Source organism: Halichoerus grypus, chromosome 7, assembly GCF_964656455.1.
Source record: "Halichoerus grypus chromosome 7, mHalGry1.hap1.1, whole genome shotgun sequence".
Classification (NCBI taxonomy): domain Eukaryota; kingdom Metazoa; phylum Chordata; class Mammalia; order Carnivora; family Phocidae; genus Halichoerus; species Halichoerus grypus.
In genome coordinates, this window is record NC_135718.1 from 124,385,135 (window position 1) to 124,407,834 (window position 22,700).

General features: G+C 46.5%; 1 protein-coding gene across 3 annotated transcripts; it reads left to right on the top strand.

The window, feature by feature from the left end:
• Positions 1 to 2,002: 2,002 nt before the first annotated feature.
• On the top strand, positions 2,003 to 21,916 carry LHX9 (LIM homeobox 9). Of its 3 annotated transcripts, XM_036122006.2 has the most exons (6): positions 2,003 to 2,030; positions 7,194 to 7,312; positions 9,305 to 9,507; positions 10,731 to 11,086; positions 17,349 to 17,551; positions 18,799 to 19,462. In XM_036122006.2, the coding sequence occupies exons 1-6, from the start codon at positions 2,003 to 2,005 to the stop codon at positions 19,054 to 19,056; spliced, it is 1,167 nt and encodes a 388-aa protein (XP_035977899.2). In that variant the 3' UTR covers positions 19,057 to 19,462. The 3 variants fall into 3 exon arrangements, with proteins under 3 accessions (XP_035977899.2, XP_035977908.2, XP_035977892.2); XM_036122015.2 differs by lacking the exons at positions 2,003 to 2,030; positions 18,799 to 19,462 and adding an exon at positions 21,740 to 21,916 and having other exon boundaries at positions 6,855 to 7,312; XM_036121999.2 differs by lacking the exon at positions 2,003 to 2,030 and having other exon boundaries at positions 6,855 to 7,312.
• Positions 21,917 to 22,700: the final 784 nt, after the last annotated feature.

Consider the following 22,700-nt stretch of genomic DNA (forward strand, 5'->3'; position numbering starts at 1 on the left):
GAGGATAAAAACCTCTGCTTTGGACAGGAGTGAATGAAAGCATCTAAGCGTTTCGGGTCAGTATCACCGTCCATCTGTGCGATGGCCTCGCTGGCGAGCATAGAAGCTAAACCTGAGAGGCTTGTCCCCTCCCTGGCCGCGAAAACGGACCAACACAGGGGGGTTCTCGAGGAGAGAAAGAGCTAAGAAGGCCAGAACGGGAAAGGGAAAGTCGGGGGGGGGGGGAGGTGAGGGGAACTTAAGAGGTAAACTAGTGGAACTAGCTGGCTGGTGGCACTGGCTAGTGAAGCCAAGTGTTGGGGTGGAACGAGGGTCTCTGTCCTGGATTCTCAGAGCCACATTCCGGGGTTTGGGATGGAAAGAGAAAGCCAGAGAGGGCTTGGATTCGGGGCTCCCGCTGGTTCCCTTACCACCCCTAAACTGTGTGGCGGAGCTTGCGGGGCTGGCTAAGAGGTGCACCTCTCCCCCCACCCCGGCACAGCCCAAGCCCCCCCATCCCACGCTGGTTCCTCAGGCGGCTGGTAGGAGCGCGGGCGCCCCAGCCCTCGGCGCCCTCAGCCCACGCACCGCAGCGGAACAGCTCAGGTGGCACAGCGGGGAGGGGCGGGGAGGGAGGGCCGCAGCAGCACCCGGACCCGCATCCCGGAGCCGCCAATCTCGCGGCTCACACCCCCTTCCCGCATCCGCGCCGGAGCCTCCCAGCAATCCCCCGCCCCCCGTCTCCGCCTGCAAGGAGCGCACTGGGTGGGGGAGTGAGTAAATAATTGGCCAGAGGCCCGGCTTCCCGGTTCTCGCTCTGCTTCCCCGCGGCCTGACTGCGCCCGGGGCTGCTGGGGCGACGCAGCCCCTCGGGAACCTGAGACCAGGTAACCTGGCCCCCGCCCCATCCCGGGTCTGGGAGTCTGTCTGCGTTCCTGAGAATGCTCATCTCCCAAGGTTTGAGTCGGTTTTCTCCCGGTTAATCGCCTCCCCACCTCCTAGCCGGGGCGGGTGGGAGAGACACCTCCAGCCCCCGCGCTGACCCGGCTGGGAACGCCGCTGTGGCGCGCGGAGTGCATCCCAAAGTGCTGGGTTCCTGGCGCCTCGCCCGGGAGCGCCGAGAGTGAAGGACCGGGAGGGGAAGGCGGGGATGTGGCGGGGGAGCAATCAATGGCTTAGCCCAGCTTCCCGCAGGAGCTACCGCCCATTCACGGTCTACGCAGGCACCAGCTGGCGGCAGCATCTTTTAGGTACAAGCTCCAGGAAGGCAAAGGCCGGCTGGGGGGCCGGGAGCCCAGGGCGCGCTGCGGGACCCCAGCACCCCCGCTGCGCCCAAGCCTCAAGATGCTCTCGGCTTTATGAGGTTCAGTTACGGCCGAGTCCTCCATTAACACCTCCCCTGATTATTGAGAGGCTGGAAGGGCTGAACGCAGCCTCAGAGCGCGTCTCCGCGCACCAGCCCGCGTCTGTGCCCTCTGCACACCCCTTCCTCCTCCCGATTTGGAAGCATAAACTGAAAATAAAAGACAAGTGGAAGGAGCTGCGGGGCAGAGGTGAGGGATTCGGGTCAATCGAGAGAAAGAGAGAGAGAGAGAGAGATTTCCATCCAACGGTTTATTTATTTGGATCAACAGAGGAATCCTCGGCGAGACCTGGGGACCAGCCCGCACCTCTGGCCGCCGCCTCCCGCCCTCCCTCGCCGAGCACCGGGTTCTTGGGGGAAACGTCTGGACCTCAAGGTAAGATCCCACGGGGGTTGTCTCGTCGGAGCGGTTTTCTGGCCTGGGCGTGCGCCCGGACGGCCGGGCACCCCAGGAGCGTCTCGGGCACTAGCGGAGGCAGGCTGGGCTTCAATCGAAGCCTCCCAGGACCCGAGGTCGCGGCGGGAGGAGCAGTTCGGACGCGCCCCAGCGGGGTGGTAGGAGGCTCCGGGGCCCCCGGGCCGCAACGCCCCGCTAACGCGCGGCTTTTTTCTGCCAGTGCAGCCACCATTACGGCGTGATCAACTCCTTTTGCTCTAAGAATGCTGAACGGCACCACTCTAGAGGCAGGTGAGTTATACGCCAGGTTCCTTCTCATTTCCTCTGCCCTTTTTCTTGGGCTGGTGTGCACATTGGTGTGTGTGTGTGTGCGCGCGCACACGTGTGCGCGCCTTCATTGGGTGAAAGAAAGAGGGGTGTGTGTGTGTGTGTGTGTTAGAAATTAAATCGCGCTTCGAAGGCTCAATGCAGTCTCGTTCAGTCTCCTGCCAGGATTCCTGAAAGCTGCGTTTCCCTCCTTTTGCCTTTCCTTGAACGTCTTTGACTTTTTTGAGGATGGAGAGGGGGAGGTGGAGGTCACGGTGCAGCTGAGCCGCGAGTTGTCAGCAGCGTGATGGATGCGCCTTCGATCCTCCGTGGTGCTGCTGGGGGCGTCTCCCCGCTGGAAGGGATGGTGGGGGGCAGGGCTGACACCGTTTCTCACCTGTGTAGGGCTTAACTGGAAACTGGCTTCCCCCGCATTTTTTGTTCAATGCAAACCCCGCGCAGCCGTTCCTGCGCGCGACCTCAGAGGACGCTGTGCGGGACGTCTCCCTTTATTCCTCGGGCGGGTGAGGGCCCACGGCACAGCAAATGTCAGGTAAAGGGGCTTCGGATTTCGGATGTGGCAACCGCCCCCCGGGAGAAGAAGCCAGGGACCACGGAAGACAGAGATTTGAAGGGAGCAAACGACGGTCGGGTGGCTTTGCGGGTACAGAGGATGTGCGTGGGTCAGAGTGCACAGAAGGGTAGGGCCCTGCGGCGCAAGCGGCGCGCGGCCCTGAGTCTCCCCTCGGTGCAGGAGGGCTCCCCCAGCTCCGCTCGGCCCGCTCCCATCTGTCTGGAGGGAGGCCCTCCCAGCAAGACTGAATCAGAGATGCGCCCGTGCGGCAGTGCCAGTGGATCTGTTTGAACATAGAGATTCCCTATGCCCACCGACTAGAGAAAGGCCTGGCGGCTCGGGGCCATCGGCTCACCTCCTGCCCAGCGCAGCCGGGGAGACCAGGACTGAGCGCGCGGTTCCCAGCCCCAGACGACGTCCACTACCCCGGGCCCTGGGGTGCTCACGACAGTGCCCAAAGACAGACACTGTTTCAAGACCTGCACCTTTCAGACCAAGGGGGCTCCCCAACCAGTTTAACAGGGTCAGGAGGAAAGGTGACCTCTGCTCTTGAAGGGCAAACTGGGGGTACAGGATCTTGGCTTCCAAAGGTCAGATATAAAGAGAACTTAAGTTGCCAATGCTCTCAAGAGATGGGTCTGCAGGGTTATTTTCCTCTCTGGATCCTAAAGCCTCTACTGCTCCCTGGGTAAAGTTATGCCTTCCCTTATTTCTCCTCTCTTGCCCTCTTGGGAGTTTTTCTGGGCCAGAGCCTGGGACAAACTTGCTGCCTTCTTGGAGATTCCAGGACCCTGAACCATCAACTCCCTCCCTACTGCTCTGCCCCGCTAGCGACCAGCCAACTGCTTTTCTGAAAGCAGCAACAGTAGCCGGATGGATGGATCATGGAGCAAAGAAGAGAATGGACTGCGTGTGCCCAATTGTGAGGAGGGTGGCAACTGGCCAGGGTTCTGCCCCACCACTCCAAATAGAGCTCTGAGTTCAGGGAGGAGAGTTAAGATCCTATTATGGGCTGCAGGTGGGGGACAGCCCCTTGCACCTGTCCCATTTAGAGAGGCGGAGCCCCAGGAAATGAACCAGGGAGCACTCCAACTTTTATAGAGCACTCTCAGGCAATTCTGAGGGACACCGGGCTCCAGTACCTCCTCTCCAGAGGTGAAAGAAATCAGAGCTACAAAGATGCTCTCCTTAAAGCACTTACTCCCTTTGTGAATAAGAGGTAGTGAGGGGGGGCCCTCTTAGGTAACCTTTTGGGACTCCAAGACAAAAAGGATACCCCAGATCACACATCCAGTTCTTGGAGCATGTCCTCCCACCCCCCGCCATGGGCATCCTCTTTAAGGAACTGTGAGAGGAGGCAGAGCTGGGCGGGTGGGGAGCAATTTCTGCAGAACTAAAAAGGACCTCCCAAACTCCAGCAGCACCCCCTGCCCCACCCCTAGCTCTGCAAACTTCCTGCCTTGGCTGAGAAGGAAGACTCCTGGCAGTACACTTCTTTATGGGAAGTAACAACACCCACTGGGTGCAGGAACTTATAACCTAAGTTTTATTTAAAAAGCAGGCATAGCTGGGATCCAACCCCAAAGCTGACTGTAGAAGGTGCTCTGCCCTGCCTGTACCTGATAGACGATTAACAAATATTTGTGGAACAGATGAATGGATGAAGGATGGTGTACAGGACTTCTGTGATTGGCTTCCTTGGAGATTTCACAGAACTATTTTTCCTGGAGCTGTTTGTTAAACTTTCACTTCATTAAGTCTCCAAAGTTCATCTCTTGCAAGAACAGGGTTGTGTTCTTGCATTCTTTGTTGTTTTTGCTGAGCAGGACCAAAATTCAACAACAGCCAAACCTAATTCCAACACCCCCATTTGGTAGGCGGGCAATGGGTGTGGGGTGTGAGAGCTGTAGTTTAGTCCAGAAACTAGACAAAGCAGGTCGCTGGATTGAGGTCCCAAATTTACTTTTTCCTTGGAGCTTCCTTGGGTTGCCTGGGTTGACTGATATTCTTCTCAAAGACCCCACCTCTTTCTCCTCCTCCTCCTTCTCCTCCTCCTCCTCCTCCTCCTCGGGATCTGAGTCCATTTAGCTGCTGACTTGTGGGAAGGCAATCTGCCCCTTTGTGAGAGGACCTGCTGTCTCTGAAAGGGTTGCTGCTCCCAGCCCCTCCTTGGGGCCCTTCGTTTGTGCACGTGGGTTTGAAAAGCTCATTGATTTCCATCCAAAGGGGCTAATTACATTACTTACAGTAAATAGCAGCCCTGCTGTCCGGTAGGGCTGCCAAAGTGAGGGGGGAGGTCTCCAGCTTAGTTCACTTGATTGGCTTCATTTTTGTGTGAAATTGTGTTTTATGAGCTGTATTCTGGCACCCGGAGGACTGTAACAGCGTCCAGTCTGCAAATAACATTATTTTTGACCCCGAGAAAAGAGCAAGGGGAAGCAGTGGAGTCTTGGGTTTCATGGAAGAGGTGACTCCAGCAGCTTCAGAAGGCGATGCTTTGGGACAGGAAGTCAGACTGCTGCACAAGTTCCCTTCCGCCTCCATTCTTGCCTGCCTTCCCTTTGCTTCCTTCCTTCCTTCCTTCCTTCCTTCCTTCCTTCCTTCCTTCCTTCCTTCCTTCCTTTCCCTCTCATTCTCATTCTCTTATTTCTTCCCTTCCCCTTTTATTCTTCCTTCATCCTTCCCTGCTCTTTCTCTTCCTCCCTCTCTCCCTTCATCTTTTCAGATTTGACCACCGTTCCCCTAGAGGGAAGCAATCTGCCAACAGGGTACTCCTCTGAGGTACCCAGGGTGTGTGGAGACATGAGCCATTCCTGGGAAAGCCGATGATGGGGAGTGGTGGGAAGCAGGCAGGCAGGAGGAAGGAAAGAAAGGGGGAGCAGCCCTGGCTTCCTCCTTTCGCTGATTATAAAGTTGGGTTGGTTCCTGCCACTGCTCTATGCTTCGGGCCCCTAGGGGGCTTCTGGTGGTTTGAATGAATCGACAATATCAGAGTGTTGCGGACACTTTTTAATAGGGCCAAGGAGGGGCCACCGCTAGTGGGAACAGAGGGAGACAGAACAATCCCGCCTCTTGTGAGGCGCAGGTCTGCCGTTCTGCTTGTCAGCTCTCACCTTCCCCTCCTCCACAGCGAGGAGCCCCTTTCACATCCTCCTAAATGTGCGGTGCATCCAGTTTTACAAGCCCCTGTCCGGCCAGGGCGGTGGGAACAGCACGCAATAGGGCACGCACTAGTCCTGCAGGGGTCCTCCACTGGCTGCCCACATTGAGGAGTTTCAAGTGGGACACTAGGATCACCAGCAGTTTACATTCAATCTTGAGTTGGGTAAGAGAATACCTCACCCCGTGTCATGGTTCAGTTGAGTACTCCCTCCCCCCCCCCAAAAAAGTCCATGCCCTGTCCTCTACATTCGTTTTTCAAACAAAACCTTTTGGCCAAAAGTAAACTTCAGAATCTTAGGTTCTTGTAGCCTGTTTTTCACGTTGGGTGATGTTCCAGGCCCTGGTAGGGTGGAGGGCCTCTAGGGGAGGTGAGGCGACCTGCTTTTAAAAAGTGAGTTGAGGAAGAGGGGAAGGGAGGAATATCTGTTTAACGTTTGCGTATTTGGGGTCCCCTGTAAGTTAGGGACCATAAAGTCCACAAGGAGGACACCCAAAGTTTGGAGCTGACATCCTGTATGCCTTGAGCTGGGGTCTGATCTTGAACTTGGACCAAATAGGCTTTCTGCCTCCTGCACCAGGGCGGGGACAATAAGGGCTCCTTTTCCCCTTTAAAACATGATTACTGAGAACTCTTGGAAGGATATGTGTGTATGTGTGTGTGTGTGTGTGTGTGTGTGTGTGTTGGGGGGAAGTAAATGCCCCCTCCTACTAACCCCCCCTCCAGCCCCCTCCCTTTTGTAATGTTTGTCCCTGCTTGCCCATCACCAGGGGGTTGAGAGGAGTATGACAGGTCTTTGTTGTCTGAATAAAAATCCGCGGCAGCTCCAGGGAGAGAACTCCTCCTACTAAATTATCAAAAATGGGCTGGCTTTAGTCTCTTAACAAATTGGACACAGCTACGGCAGGAGCAGTCCCCAACCCAACCTACAGGCACTGGGAACTTGCAAGCAGCCAGGGACCGCTGAAAATAGCACTTCTTTTTCTTTCTTTGTGTTCAAAACTATTTTCTTTCTTCACCAGATTTTGTTTTCCTCCCCCCGCTGCAGTTGTTTCCCATTAGTAACTCGATCTCTCGGAGCAGTAAGATTCGCCTTCTTCGTCTCCTTTCCCCTCCGCCCCTGTTTGTTTGTTTTCTGCACATCTCCTTCAGGGAGCCGCTGGGCTTTCCCCCTTCTTTTTCTTTTTTTGTTTTTTCTTTTCCGAGCAGACCAATTTCCACTCCGTCTGCCTCTTTCTTCTTCCCTCTCTTCCTCTTGCCTTCCGTCCCCGAGCGTCTCTGCGCTCCTCCAACACGCAGCTCTCTGCCGTCCCTTCTGCTCCTTCACTCGGATGAGCTGAGAGCCGCGGGCGTGTGTATATGGAAATAGTGGGGTGCCGAGCAGAAGACAATTCGTGTCCTTTCCGTCCCCCAGCCATGCTCTTCCACGGGATCTCCGGAGGCCACATCCAAGGCATCATGGAGGAGATGGAGCGCAGATCTAAGACCGAGGCCCGCCTGGCCAAAGGCGCTCAGCTCAACGGCCGCGACGCGGTAAGGACGGGCCCCTCGGCTGCGGGAGCCTGGCGCCCCAGCGCGCTCCGCGAAGCCGAGCCTCCATTCCCTGGCCGGCCGAGCTGAGGATGGAGCGTCCTAGGGACGTCCGTTCCAGGCTGGCGGGTGGGTTTTCTCCGGTCTGACTGCCTGCCGGGCTAAGAAAACCCCTTTTCTGACTTGAAATGTCTCCGCAACCGAGACCCTGAGCTCGCTACTCTGTGCCGCAGCTGTTCCCGGCAGAGCAGGGAGGGCCGAGAGTGAGAGGACGGGGATGTCCCCTTCTGCAGACCTCAGACTCCGGTCTCCGGCCCCGCTTGACTCCGGGCGCCTCCCGGGCGAGGACAGCGGCAGGGAGGGCGAGCTGGGTGCGGGCAATGCGCGGACGGCGCGCGCGGCCGAGGCGTCGGGGCCAAGCAGGAGCCCAGGTGGTTCTAGTCTCTGGGTGTGATGACGGGATCTTTGGAGAGGACTCAGACTCCACTGGGCCACCTTCAGTTCTCAGGACGCTCGGAGCGCGGCACTGCCTAACCCAGCGATTTTCGGGGTCTCGGGCAGCCCGGCCCGGCCCCTCTAGCGAAACAAGACTGCGTTCAACTTCCGGGCCGGGCGGGTGTAACGTGTAGGGGGGAAATCTAATAAAAACCCGGAGGAGCACCTAGCCTACGCGCGAGAACTTTCTACCCTTAAACGATATAATCAACTACCACTGTTACTACTATTCATATTAATAAAAGTCACGTCCAATTAATAAAGCCAATTAATAATCTATGTGCTTCCCTTTCCCACTTACGAGCCGGAGGGGAAAAACTACAGAAGTCTCCGGAAATGATTTCAGCCAAACAGAGCTGTGTAGATCCTTCGACATCACACCCGGCATTGTAGCTCGAACCAACCCTTTAGATTGCTCCGGCGGGTCAGTGGTGTTTTGGGTTACACCAAGTAGCCGAGTTGGTGGATGTTTCCACATTTGCAAACTGAACATAGTCTGGAGGGCCCCAGGTCTGAGTAAAGGGAAGAAACTTTACTTTTCCAGGCCCGCCAAAGTTTTGTGGGGAAGTCCAGCCCATTTCTGCTAGTCTTGAGGGAAATGACCAGTGGTTACTTTCTTCTTTTTCTTTTTCCTTGTTGTGGCTATCCTGTTTAAAACCAAAAAGCAACCCAAACCCGAATCTCGTAGAGGGGCTGGGCTCGTCACGGTGAGGTTTCCTCATCTTCAGCCTGGTCGGTGGGTAAGCGGGGGGGAAAGCTGAACTTGGGCACTAAACAGATTTTCAGGACACAGGTCTCCCGGGTAGGTTAATGCAGGGCGAAAGGGGGACTGTGCAGAGGGGACTAGACAACGGACTCTTCCTGGGAACAGGCACTTTATACCCTTACTGGGGAGAGGACCAATATCCCTGGAAATGAGAGAACAGCCAAATACACCCCGGTCAAAACAATGTCGACCAAATTAGGAGCACAGGTATCATAATCTCTCCCTTCCTTTTAATTTAACGCTGCCTATAAGAATTTAGGGAAATGGAATGGTTTCAAAACAATCTGTGTTCGTTCAAATTTCCTTTCCATTCCCCAGTAAAAATTTCCGTTGTTTTATTTTGTGTGCGTTGAAAGCCACAAGTTTTAGCATGTATATTCGAGTTTGGGAGCATCCGCCAAACTATACTCAATGCGCTCCTAGCATTTTTAAAAGAGTTTCGAGGTGGACGGCATGTCTTTAAGGTTTTAGAAGAGGGTGGAGATGGCCAGCCTGTGTTTAGGTTAATAGTCCCGGGAGAATGCGAACGCCGGGTTCAGGCAGACACCGCAGAAAGGGAGTGAGTCGCAAAAGGAAAAATCGCTAACTTTCCCCCGACGTTTGCCTTTGCGCTGTGGCCCCTGACCCTTGCCATGCTCCCGGAACGACTGAAACTCGCGTTGCGGGGAGGGAACTCCGCGTTGTGCGTCCCCGCCGCGCTCCGTCCTCAGCGGTGCGCTGTGCTTGCCTTGCAGGGCATGCCCCCGCTAAGCCCCGAGAAGCCTGCTCTGTGCGCCGGCTGCGGGGGCAAGATCTCGGACAGGTACTACCTGCTGGCTGTGGACAAACAGTGGCACCTGAGGTGCCTGAAGTGCTGTGAATGTAAGCTGGCCCTCGAGTCCGAGCTCACCTGCTTCGCCAAGGACGGTAGCATTTACTGCAAGGAGGATTACTACAGGTATTCCCGCCCCTATCCCTTACGCCCCGGTACACCTGGCGGGGCCACCTGCCCGAGCCCGGGAGCCTCTTCTCTGTCCCCCACCTTTCGCCCCTTCGGGGTCCGGTTATCAATCCCGAGACAGGGGAAGTCCACTGCATACGCCTTCCAGCTGCGCCACCCCCACCAAGGGCGGTGAGGATGGGTGGGAGGAACACCCGAGGTCAAGAGCTACCAGTGACTATCCCCCACTCCCGACACTTCACAGTTCAGTAGAGGGAATCTGGAGAAATCTTGAAATAGTGAATGAATATGTGTCTGTCGACCGAGACTAAAGCGGGTATTTTTTTTTTTCTTTTCTTTTTTTCCGTTTACTACGAACTGGGCGAGACCCGCACCTTGGAATTGAACTGGTGGCCGGCGCAGCCGGAACCCGGTGTTAGGTTTTTGCGAGGGTGGCGGGAGACCACGTAAATGACCATGAAAAGGAATAATCGCCGTTGGTGAAACCCAAGCCACTCAGTTCTGAGTTCCATTTACTGCTAGTTAGAACCTTGCCGGCTAGCCTGGCGAACAAACTCCAGGGATGTTTTTTGATGCTTCCCAGTTATTTTTTCTGGAGTGGGAAAGAGAACTATGTGCAAGTGACCTAGCTCCGCTCTCAACCAAAGGGAGAGAGGTGATTTAAAAAGAATTAGATTTCTTCTGCAAAAGCGTCTGTCTGAATGCTTTCAGGCACACGCACACATCCATAAATAATAATAATACCACCCTTCATAGAGTGTTTTGTAACGGATGAAACCCTTTCCCTTGGCATCGCAATTTAATATTCTTTACATAGCGTTTGAGTTAGCTAGTGCGGGTTTGTTTGGTTGTTGGGCTTTTTCTTTTTCTTTCTTTCTTTCTCTCTCTCTCTCTCTCTCTTTTTTTTTTTTTTGGCTTTTTGTTTGTTTGGTTGTTTTTTTTTTTTAAATCTTAACTTTCCAGAGAAGGAAACTGAGGATGTTACCCGATTCTTCTCATTTTAATGTAAGGGTTCTTTGTCCTGCTTCACCCACCAGAACAGGTCATAAGCAAGTAAAATTAATGACCAAATGGACCGGTGTCCTCTTCTGTCAGAGCCCTCCTAGGTGTCAGTCTAGGACCACTGCTGACCAAACTCCAGGTGTCACGGGTGGGAGATGGCCCTGCCTTTGCCTCACCCAGCGCCCTGACTTGACGTTGTTTTGTTTTTTTTTTTCCAGAAGGTTCTCTGTGCAGAGATGTGCCCGCTGCCACCTTGGCATCTCCGCCTCCGAGATGGTCATGCGTGCCCGAGACTCTGTCTACCACCTGAGCTGTTTCACCTGCTCCACTTGCAACAAGACCCTGACCACGGGCGACCATTTTGGCATGAAGGACAGCCTGGTGTACTGCCGCACCCACTTCGAGACCCTCTTGCAAGGGGAGTATCCACCGCAGTTGAGCTACACCGAGCTGGCGGCCAAGAGCGGCGGCTTGGCCCTGCCTTACTTCAATGGCACTGGCACGGTGCAGAAAGGGCGGCCCCGGAAGCGGAAGAGCCCAGCGCTGGGAGTGGACATCGTCAATTACAACTCAGGTGGGCCCTTACTACTCCCCCTCACCCCTGCCCCCCTCCAGCCCTGGCCTCTGGCTGTCCTGAGGAGGATTCCATAGAGTTCCTTTCCCATTCAAGATCTGGTGGCAAGAGGGGGTTTTGCTTAACTCTTAACTCTTTCCTCAGTACAACTCCCTTTCACTCAGAAGAAGGGGAAAGAGGGAGAGAAGGAGAGGAGGAAAGAAGGAGAAAGGGAGAGGGGAGAGAAAGACCTTTATTTAGGTTGTGGCAAAAAACACATTCATGACCCTGGGGCTGCAATGACTTCCCCCAAACAGGCAGAGCCAAAACCTTGTTGCCCATTAGTTAATGAGCCCATTAGTTTCTGGCTCCCAGTTGGAGCAAAACAGCCCCAGGGCAATTCCTGTGTGGAAGCCAAATTATAGATCCTGGAGGAGGTTTTCCTATATACTGAAAAAAAAAAAAAAAATCTTCAGAGCCCAACTTCAGTCTGTCTAGAGGGGGCAGAGGCTGTGGTCACCAGCCCAGAGTTAATCAGGAACACAGTTGGCAAGAGTGTTGAAAACCGAATCCCTGATCTTGGTGAAAAGCAGCTGTAGGGGTAGGAATCACTCTCCACAGTTGAGCTGGCCTGTCCCTTCTGTAGGTCAGGGTACTCATCCAACCAGCTCATTCCCTGTATGGTCAACCATCCGGACATCCAGACCCCTTGGGAAAATGAAAGAAGCTCCAGGTCAGGCCCACTGAGGAGGCTTAGTGGTGTGACAGGCTGCTCTTCTGTCCTCCACCGGCCTCCTCTCTTAATTAAAAACAAAATGCAGGCAACAGGCCTGAGAGCACACTTTCTTCCTTGCTTTGGGGGACACCTATCATTTATCAATCTCTCTCATTCACTACTTTCCCATGGTTGGTAGTCTGCCCAGCTCTCCATCCCCCAGGTGAGGATGGAGATGGACATTGCAGATCATAGCTTCCTCCAAGCAGGAAGGAAGCTCTTTCTTTGAGTTCCAGACACTGGGAAAAGGGGCCTGGAAAGCCCAGGCTAACTTTTGGGCAACTAAGGCCTGGTTTCCCATGCTGGGCCCAGCCCTGGATGGGAATCTCAGAGGCAGGCGACTCAGGCTAGGGAGTCCATTCTATTGGGAGGGACCTTGGGGACCTCTCTGTGGCAAACCCCACTCTGATACCATGAGTACCCAGATACCAGCCCAAGCATGGACATCCCAGAACACAGATCTTGCTGGTTTTCGTCTTCCAGTCCCCAGTGCTGGGTAGGGGGCCTGACCCATTGTTGCTCGATGGTAAAGGAACGTTATCCATTCGGATAAGTGATTTATCCACGGTCACATAGCCAGTGTGAATCATTTGGAACTAAAAGTCCTGCTCTGAGCCCGGAGTTTTTAGGGGAAGGCTCTCTGGACGAGCGGGCTCTCCCCAGCCTTGTGCTCGGCTTCCTCCTGGGGTTCTCGGCTGATTTAACTGAGAAGAAGGAATCCCAACCCGGTCAGCGCGGCGGGCGGCGTCCCACGGAGATTAGGGACCAGGGAGCTCAGCGCCGCTACACTTGTCCCTAGAGGGTTCATGCCAGGGTCGCTAGACCAAAGGAAAAGAGCGGCTGGCTCGCAACAGACCCCACCCGGACCGGTTTGTGTTAGGGCCGCGGGCGCAGCCCCGGGTTTTGCCAACCCCCGGCTGCGGGTCGCGGCCTCGCGCTCGCCCCTGCTGCGCTTCCGCAAGGGCTTTTGGTTCGGGGCCACTTTGCCCAGCGCGCTCATTTCATCTCCTTTGATGCGAGGTCCCCGGAGCAGGACAGGCAGGGCACTAATTGTTCTTTATTAATAGAAGATGACATCGGAATCTCGAGCCACTCACCAAGGCCCTAATGCCCTAATTAGAGAGAGACAGAGACAGAGACCAAGAGGCCGAGACCCACATAACGAGCGAGTCCTTTGGAGAGAGGGAATCCCTCAGCCTCGAGAAAATGTGCGGAAGGGTGGCGATTTCTAGCCACGCGGCAGGAATCCTAGTTTTTGCGCTTGTTTATTTAATCTAACTAGCTAAAATTGATTTTGTCTTGGATCTTACTTTATGTTAGAAAGATCCGGGGAGCTTTAAGAACAGTAGAATTTAGTATCCCCTACTTCTAGAGCTTGCACATTTATTTCTTAAGAAAAAAAAAAAAGAATGAAAATCTCCTTCCACTTCGGTCTTTAGTTTGCAAATTAGTGCTGCTGCAAGGTTTATTGAGAAAGGTGATGCTGTTTTGGTCATGCGGGAGGAAAGGGTTGCTGAGGCCTCCCTATCCTGTGTTTGTACATCACACCACCTCAGACTGGATGCTTATTAATTAGCATCCACCCCATCCTTTCCGGACTTTCCCTAGAGATACAAATGAATAGTATATACTTCTTTAAAATCAGATGAAAATAATCTAGAGAAATTGGGTTAAGGATACATGACCAGAAATCAACCCCGGTATTAAAAAAATGTTTATGAATCTAATGCAAGTTTGTTACAAAACTAGCAAAAGAAAAGCTTCAGCAAATTTAAAACATGTTAACTCATTATTTTAGCTTTCTCTGGATCTTACATTGTCATCTCTGCTTAAATGTAACCTAGTCTCAGAAAGAGTAAAATTGACACTAGACAAATATAATTTATACATCAATATATTTAAAAAAAATATACAAAAAATGTGTTTAGGATTCAAAGACATCGAGAGAAGATGTAAAACTTGGTAAAGATCACTTAGTGCTTGACATCTGGCAAATACATTTTAATGAGAATATTCCTAATTTAGTTTATACCTCCTTGTGCAGATAGCAGGCAGATATTTTAGAAAGAGACATAGTTTATTTGGAATGCTGGATTGGAAAGCAGCCCTCCAGGGGTGAGAAGAAGATTTAGTCTAGGATAGGCAACTCTTATTTGGGTAATTTAGCATTAATGGAGAGACTACATTTTTTCTAGTTTTAAAAATCTCCCTTCCCAAGTGTAGGTTTTCTTCAATTCCAAACTTCAAAAGCTCCTGATGGTTGTTAAATTAGCCTGGCACTGACCCCTAGTGGTCTCCCAGGGATCAGTTAGTTCTCAGAAGGTTATATACCTTCAGAACAGAAACTCACTTCAGTATAGGTGACCACTTCGTAAGTGACTGGAAAATAAAATATTTAGATCTTCTCACTGACTTTATAATGCCAGATGTGTACTTAGAGGTGGATGGTTAAAGCAGTTTTAAGAGAGTTATCATTTCATCTCATAATTCAGGGGGAACACATATAGCTTTAGAAGTAGACCCTGGGGAAACACAATCACTTGCAAGTTTATATAATGCATTTGTAGTTAAACAAGCAATTTAGGATAATACACTGAGTTACTCTGTGGAAGAAACAGATTGGTCTTTTAAGTTGAATAATATGATGACACTGTCACAGGAAAAGCATACAGTAATATCTGCTTAATAAAAAGTTAGTCTGGGTGCCTGGGTGGCGCAGTTGGTTGAGCGACTGCCTTCGGCTCAGGTCACGATCCTGGAGTGCCTGGATCGAGTCCCACATCGGGCTCCCTGCTCGGCAGGGAGTCTGCTTCTCCCTCTGACCCTCCCCCCTCTCATGTGCTCTCTCTCTCATTCTCTCTCTCTCAAATAAATAAATAAAATCTTTAAAAAAAAAATAAAGAGTTAGTCTATGTGGAAACAAGTCCCATTATTGTGTTTAATGAACTAAAGTTATCTGCTGAGTTTTTAATCAGCAATAATGAATATAGAATACATATTCAGAAAAGCAATTTAATCAGACTATTCTATAATTATTTTTCATAAACTTCATTTTAAAGACTAATGAAGTACATAGTGAGGTTAGGAATCATACTCATCTCTAAGAAATATTATCTTGGGGTGGGGGAATGGCTAAGGGCATTATTTAAACACTAACTTAAATCTTCTATCCCAAGTGTAACATTCAATCTGATGTGCTGTTCAGGAAAAGTTACACGTTACTCACATATGATAGGAATGAAATTGTATTTGAAGAAGCCTCCAATGACTGAGGTGTGCCTCTTTGACCATTTTGTTGTGGGCATATTTATAATCTGGTTGTGAAATATAGCTCAGTTTACTGGAGATAAGTATAGTTTTATAGTAGGTCATAAGATGCTGTTTCATCCATTTGAGGATATGAAAGTACAATTCTGTAGAATATTTGAACCCAATATATCCCCCACTGGGCTAAAATAGGGTAAAATGTAAAGTACATTCTTTCTCTTGTCTCTGAGTACATGTTACTCTTCTGATGCAGTTTAAGAAGTCTATGTTCAACATTTGTATGTATATATCTAGCTTGGATTCCCTTTAAGTTGACTTGATTTTTCATTAATAGTCACTCAATTTTATTGATGAACAAAGATTCAAAATCTTGGTGAAATGCTTTTGAGTCCTGGCCCTGTACTTGACTTAGGGGACACAAAGGTGAAAGGTATATAATCTTTCTCTCAATGAACTCATCTGCTCTTTTGGCAAATATGCTCTCTACTTAAGTGTTTTATGGAAATATAAACAAAGGAGACATTAATTCATGCTTAATATAATGTCTTCTTACATTAGAGATAATTTCTTGTTATGTGGATTTTGTAATGAAATGTGATGACCTCTTCGTTGATGACCAAAACTACTGTTTCTGTATATATGCTGACTTAACCAAAAATAAATTTTAGAACATGATTCTAACCAGAGCATAGCAGACAAATAATCTTTTATCAAGCAGAAGAGCTAATATTAAGAAATGCCTTACTTTCTTCAGATTCAGGTTTTGTCTGCCTCGCACCAAGTGACATGATCAGGTTGATTTTAGATATTCTATTATAGTGTACTAAAATGTAGGATGGGGCGCCTGGGTGGCTCAGTTGGTTAAGCGACTGCCTTCGGCTCAGGTCATGATCCTGGAGTCCCAGGATCGAGTCCCGCATCGGGCTCCCTGCTCGGCAGGGAGTCTGCTTCTCCCTCTGACCCTCCTCCCTCTCATGCTCTCTGTCTCTCATTCTCTCTCTCTCAAATAAATAAATAAAATCTTTAAAAAAAATAAAATAAAATAAAAAAATAAAATGTAGGATGATCAGATCTGAAAATGCATCATATAAGTAACTGAAGTAAGGGTTTAAAGAAAAAAAATGCCATGCCCTTTAAGTTGAGATGAAATCAGTCAATATTTAGCAAAATATTTTCATTTTGTAATCCTATTTTCTTTGCAGAGCCAGTAGGTTATTGGAAATGGCCTTTTAAATGTACAACTTTACATCCTGGGATGATGACTTTCAGGCTGGTTTCAAAGGCTGGGTTGTTTTGCCCTCAACGCTGAGCAGGGCTTTGCAAGGAGAGAGATGTCACCCTCTTTCTGCCAGGCCAGCCATCCCACTCACACACGTCCACAGCAAAAAGGGCCAAGATCTGAGTGGAGAAATAAACGCCATAAGTGTCTCTGAACTGTGAGCTGTGGGGAGCGCTTCAGGCATGAACTGAGTGAATAGAAGTCTGGGCTCATTCTCTTTCAGAAATATTTATTAAAATAACTCCAAGGGAAAACTGTTTTCTTCCTGGGATTGCCCAATGTTAACCAGTTATAGCTAAAAACCCTCAAAAATAATATTCTTAGGATTACATAAGAAATCTCCAAATTCTTATTTTGTAACTTCTCCCTTTTCTCCAGCCACTTTCTACCTTTTTCCTGATTGTGAAGACTCTAGGAACATCAGGAAAAGCTAAAAATTGGAACTGACTTAGATTCTTCCTTACTTGATAGGCTCTCAAAAACTCTCAGATTTGAGAGAGCTGAAATTACTTGTTTGCATATCCCTCATGGTAAAGAACAGTGCCTTCAGACAGTATGTTTCATTTCACAAACAGACAAAATATGGAGTCTTTAAAAACTGTGTGTGTGTAGAAGGGCAGGTGCCGATATGTATAAATATATTAGAGCTTTTCCTTTTCACTCTCGGATGTTTCTTTCACACTTAGGGCTTGTCTTCCCAAGCTTTCTAGCAACCGTTATGCAAAAGAGAGAATTTATCTAATATTTTTCTATTACATAAACTTTGGTTGTGTCCATATTAAGAGGCTGGTTTGGCGGACTCTGGCAATTAACCTCTTTGTTTGGTCTAGATATTGCTTATACGTGGGTTGACAGGCTTTCCCACTGTTGCTTTATTATCAAAGCATCATACAGCCTGCCACCCCTGCAGCTAATGGCTGACTTACCACTGAGCCCTTGCTTGTTCGCTGTTACCGCAACAGGTTGTAATGAGAATGAGGCAGACCACTTGGACCGGGATCAGCAGCCTTACCCACCCTCGCAGAAGACCAAGCGCATGCGAACCTCCTTCAAGCATCACCAGCTACGGACCATGAAATCCTACTTTGCCATCAACCACAATCCAGATGCCAAGGATCTCAAGCAGCTTGCTCAGAAAACAGGCCTCACCAAAAGAGTTTTGCAGGTAAGAAACCTCCATCATTGGCTGTGTATACCTCACCCTTACCCTTGCCAGTAAAAATAGTTCTCTTCCCTGTCTAGAGCAATACAGATATTTCCTGTACTGCTTTTCATTAGTTAACTTAGTTATCTCCCAAGAGGGTGGGCTGAAATTTTGCAGGGGCTTCCTGGAGGGTGCCCAAAGACACTCCCAGGATCTTCTAAAATGCAGCCACTTTCTCCCTGTAGGTGGAGAGATGGGGCCACCAAAGCCAGCACAGCTCGCCTCACCGCTTTGCTAATGTGGCTGATGTTATTTGTACAAGTTGTGGCTTTAGAGAGTTCCATTCACACTAGGCTCAGTGCAGAGTTGAAGGGGGACCTGCTGGTGCTTTTGTATTTCAGCAAACTCTTGGCAGCCTCACTCACAGGCCATGAACTTCCAAATGCAGATCGTCCCTTTTTTTTTTTCAACTCCTGAGTAGCCACAACTACGGTGTCTCAGCAACCAACTGTAGCAAGTATTTTCCCACTTTAGTAAACCATATTTCAAAACTAAACATTGGGAGTTAGATGTGCTGTCCAATTGTTTTCCTAAACTCATAATGGTAAGAATATACAACTAATGAAATTATAGTGGGTTGCTGTGGGTCACCGGTCATCCTCTTCTACTTCTCAGTGACAAATTGCAGATACTTAAATTTCCACCGATCAGTTTCTGGTTGCTTGGGGTCTGTGGTCCTGGGTTTTTCCTATGCACAGACTACTTACCATGTGTCAGACTCAAGGATAGCCTGAAATCTGTTTCAATGATGTTCATTTCGTACGAGTCATTCTTACTTTGCAAAACTTTCAGTGATCCTGCCTCTCCCCATTCTCAAAAGATAATAATCAGTTAAGGAATCAGGATATATTTTTCCCCTTTATCTCTGTGCCTTCATTTCTATGGTATTTCCACTTAAGCATCAGTTGTCCTAAGTGGCACTTGTTAATGCTGGGGGGATATATGCAGTTGAGAGAATATCTGTAGCATTACTTGAATTAATCTGTTCTAAAAGAAAGCCAAAAAAAAAAAAAAAAAAAAGCCCTTCTCTCCCAAGAAAAATAAACAATTATATTTAAAAAGAAAATATACATTCAAAAAAAAAAAAAAAAGAAAGAAAAGCAAGCAAGAAAAAAAAAGATAAGGAAAAAAGAAGGAAAGAAAGAGAAAAAAACAAAAGAAGTCTAAAATAAACATCGGTAAAGAAATCAATTGGGATTGGTTTGCAGGTTTGGTTCCAAAACGCACGAGCCAAATTCAGAAGGAACCTTTTGCGGCAGGAGAATGGGGGTGTTGATAAAGCTGATGGCACGTCGCTTCCGGCCCCGCCCTCAGCAGACAGCGGCGCTCTTACTCCACCCGGCACTGCGACCACTTTAACAGACCTGACCAATCCCACTATCACTGTAGTGACATCCGTGACCTCTAACATGGACAGCCACGAATCCGGAAGCCCCTCACAAACTACCTTAACGAACCTTTTCTAACATTGGTTTTTTTTTTTTTAATTCTTCCTCTTCTTTTATTATTCTTATTATTCTTATTTTATTATTTACAAGATTTTTTTTTTCTAACCCACAAGATATTTGGGAAATAAAAACAACAGCTTGGTGTGTAGCATCTGCAGCCACTTGGCAAATGAGTTTACAGTATTGTCTCCTTTACAAAGTGGTTTTTTGTTTTTGTTTTTGTTTTTTTGTCTACAAAGTGTACTTGGGTTTTTTTTTTTTTTTTAAATTAGATCTTTCAGTTGGTAAGGGGAGTTTTTGAATTATTCTAATAAGTGCCTCTTAAAATTGTATGTTACTTATTTCCAGAATCTCAAAGAAAAAAAAAGTGGTATTATGATGGGCAAATAATCATATTCCCAATTAAATGATTAGGTTAATAAAGAATCAGATAATTAATTAAAGTTATTTTTTAAATCTTGCGATTGTATGTGTACTTATGGAATTTTGAAAACTTCACATTGTTTTTTTAATTTTAAAACTGAAAATAATGTTTTGATCATTCTTTTTTCTTACAAATGAGGAATATGATTAAACAAAAGCATTATCTATAGCAGCTCCAAATATTAAAGATTAATTAGGTGGGAAATCTGTTCCAAGGACGTGACTTTTCCTTCTTTTTGGGATGTACATCCCAGCAAAACTTGTTAGTTACTTGTTTTTCAACATTTGAAAAATATTTAAACTCCCTGTGTATCTATGAAAATTCCATATAGAGTTTGAAATTCTATACTTTTAACCTAAAGCTAAAAATGATAGTTGTAAAACCATTCTTTCTAAAATAATTTTTTTCCTAGGGAAAATGGAAATAAGCAAAATATAATTTTTTAAGAAGTTAAAAAATCAGTATAATTTAATTAATAGATCTATTAATTGGCTTCAGCTGTACCATGATATTGTATCTGGCATTCTATATGAATAATGTTAAAAAAAAAAAAAAAAACCTTAGTAGACTAATATTCACAACCAGAAATCTTTGGTTTGTTTTGCTTTATTTTACTTTGGCATAGGTTGATATATTTGTCAGAAAAAAACCCTTTTCTGACATTACAGATTGAAAGTTATTAGTCTTAAAGTAGATAAACTCAGAAGCCTTGTGGATGCTGATCTGAATATATTTCCTAGTTTACAGTAGCATTTTTTTTCTTTTAATTTAAGCTAAAATCTTAATGGTCTGGGCAGTGGTGAATGTTCATCTATATGCTTCTGTTGTAGTTAAATACCAATTAGAGTGTGGATTTCCTAAAAAAAAATAAATAAATAAATAAAAAAGAAGTCAAGATCTATGTCTTGCTTTAGTGGATTGTTAAGAATAACTTTGCACATATTCCCCACTTTTTGGACCCCTTAAATCTTCGGTGGTCAAAGTGGCTATTTAATAGATTTTAAAGGTGTCCTTCTGGCTGTATAAATGTGTGGTTACATATTGACAGTTCACTGCCCACATTAAAGTGCATTATTGTAACTTTTGCTCAGGGTCTTTAGAAAATTAGCACAGAAAGTAGCTTATTTTTTAAAAAAAAAAAGATGGTGGAAGATAAGTTAACACTGTAACAGAAGAAAGGTGTGATTGCCATTATATATTTAGCAAGTGTGGTTATCATCTTATATGGAGCTTAAATCTTGACTTTTCATATTTCTATTACATTTTGGGCATTTACCACTAACCAGACCAAACAACCTTGGTAAGGCTGAGATCTTATTAATACACTTTTACAGGTAAAATATTGATACTTATAAATTTTGTTCTTTGACAGAACAATGTATGGTACTATAGATCTACTTTATTAAGTAGACTAATTATAACTCAGTTCTCCTATGTGCCTTATGATATAACTTGGAAGTAAGTTTGTGAAAAATCAGGATATATGTGTTGTTTGTTAAATTAACTGTTTTAAGCCCTTTTGACACCTCACTAGTTTTGTACTGTTTTACCTCTTATTTCCGAAACTCTTTTTATGGTGTATCCTGTTAGAGGGGACAAACATGTCATAGAAAGCAGTTGTGCACTCTTTCAAATATAGTTGATAAATTCAATAATCTTATATATTGAGCTTCGTGTTTATAGTACAGTAAGTGGTCTAGCAAAATTGTCCATGTTTCTTTGTTTATTGATAAATGCATTGTATAGAAACTATTTCCCCTAAATATTTATGGACCAAACAATTGTGATATATCCTATTAAATTTGTGTGAATAAACCATTTTGAATCTAAGGAGTTTTATTTCCCATCAGTTTAATTTAAGGTTTAACTGTACTAGTGTGTTTCCAATATCTGTATGTAAAAGCTATTAAAGTGGTAATACAAAAAATTTTTAAATATTCAAACATACATATAGTTTTCAGATTTCCAAACTTCTGATTCATTTTAAATGTACACACCATTGCATATGCAATGTAATTCAACTTAGAATTACCTTTAAATATATTTTCTTATAATAAAAGTAATGCCCCACCGATTTGACTCTGCCCAATTTTTAGAATTAAAAACAAGATAATTAGCAGATAAAGTAATTGCATGAAAAGAAACTTAATTATGATTAAGATTTAATATTAGGTCTATTGAGCACAAATGGATATTTGTAAATCAAAATAGAAATTGCAGACCCCTAAAAGCCAAGTTGCTCTGTAGTTAATAAATTGTCACTATGATTTTTTTCAGGGAGAACAAATCTTGGGGCATTACAGCCAAACATCCCGACGTTTGAAAATTCCCTAAAGTATTAAAAGAAGGGGAAAAGTTTGATCGGAAATCCACTGCAGTGAAGACAAAGACAATATTAGGTTATGATAATCATACATTTTAAAATCTATTGAGCCAAAAAAAAAAAAAGAGAGAGAGAGAGAGAGAGAGAGAGACTTAAATGTCATTTACTGAATGTTAACAAAAACTCTGTTCTTTATGGTGTCTAACACAAATGGAGGCTTAAAGTTATGTGGTTTAAAACAAAATTAGATAAGCCGTGTATAAACCAGAGCAGCCTGGCAGTAATATGCCCACCCCATATTTGAAGAAAATTATTATTGCTAAAAAAAAAAAAAAAATCCCACACATTTGTCAAGCACAGTAATTGTAAAATAAAGTCCAAAAATATCCATTTCACTTGCTTGCTAATGTGTACTAGTCCTATCTGTTCATGGAATTTTCCAATTGTAAATTCAAAGAAAAGCTATCACTCCTTTGAGAGTATAGGATCAAAACCCAGTAATTTTAGTATCATTGTTTATTCCTTCCTTTTTAAACGGAAATCTCTGCATGCACTTTTACATCTGTCACTTCTAGTGTACATCTCTGTATGATGACTTATCTTTGCTGTTTCTTGTATGATAAATAGCTTTCATGAATAAACATTTTATTTGATGCAAACATAGTTAACTTTATGTTAAATACACACTGTTGAAATTACTTTTGAACACTGTCTTAAGAGGCAGCACGATACATTTCCAACTTGTGATACTTAGGAAAAAAAAAATCCAAACAAACTAATGAGGTAAAATTCTGGTAGTCTAGGATAAAAGGACTTACTTGGTTTTTAACTTTTCATGACTTTTTATTTGTTGTATTCAATCAACCCATGTATTAAAAATTAAAAAAAAAAGAAAACACTACTTACAACAAAAAA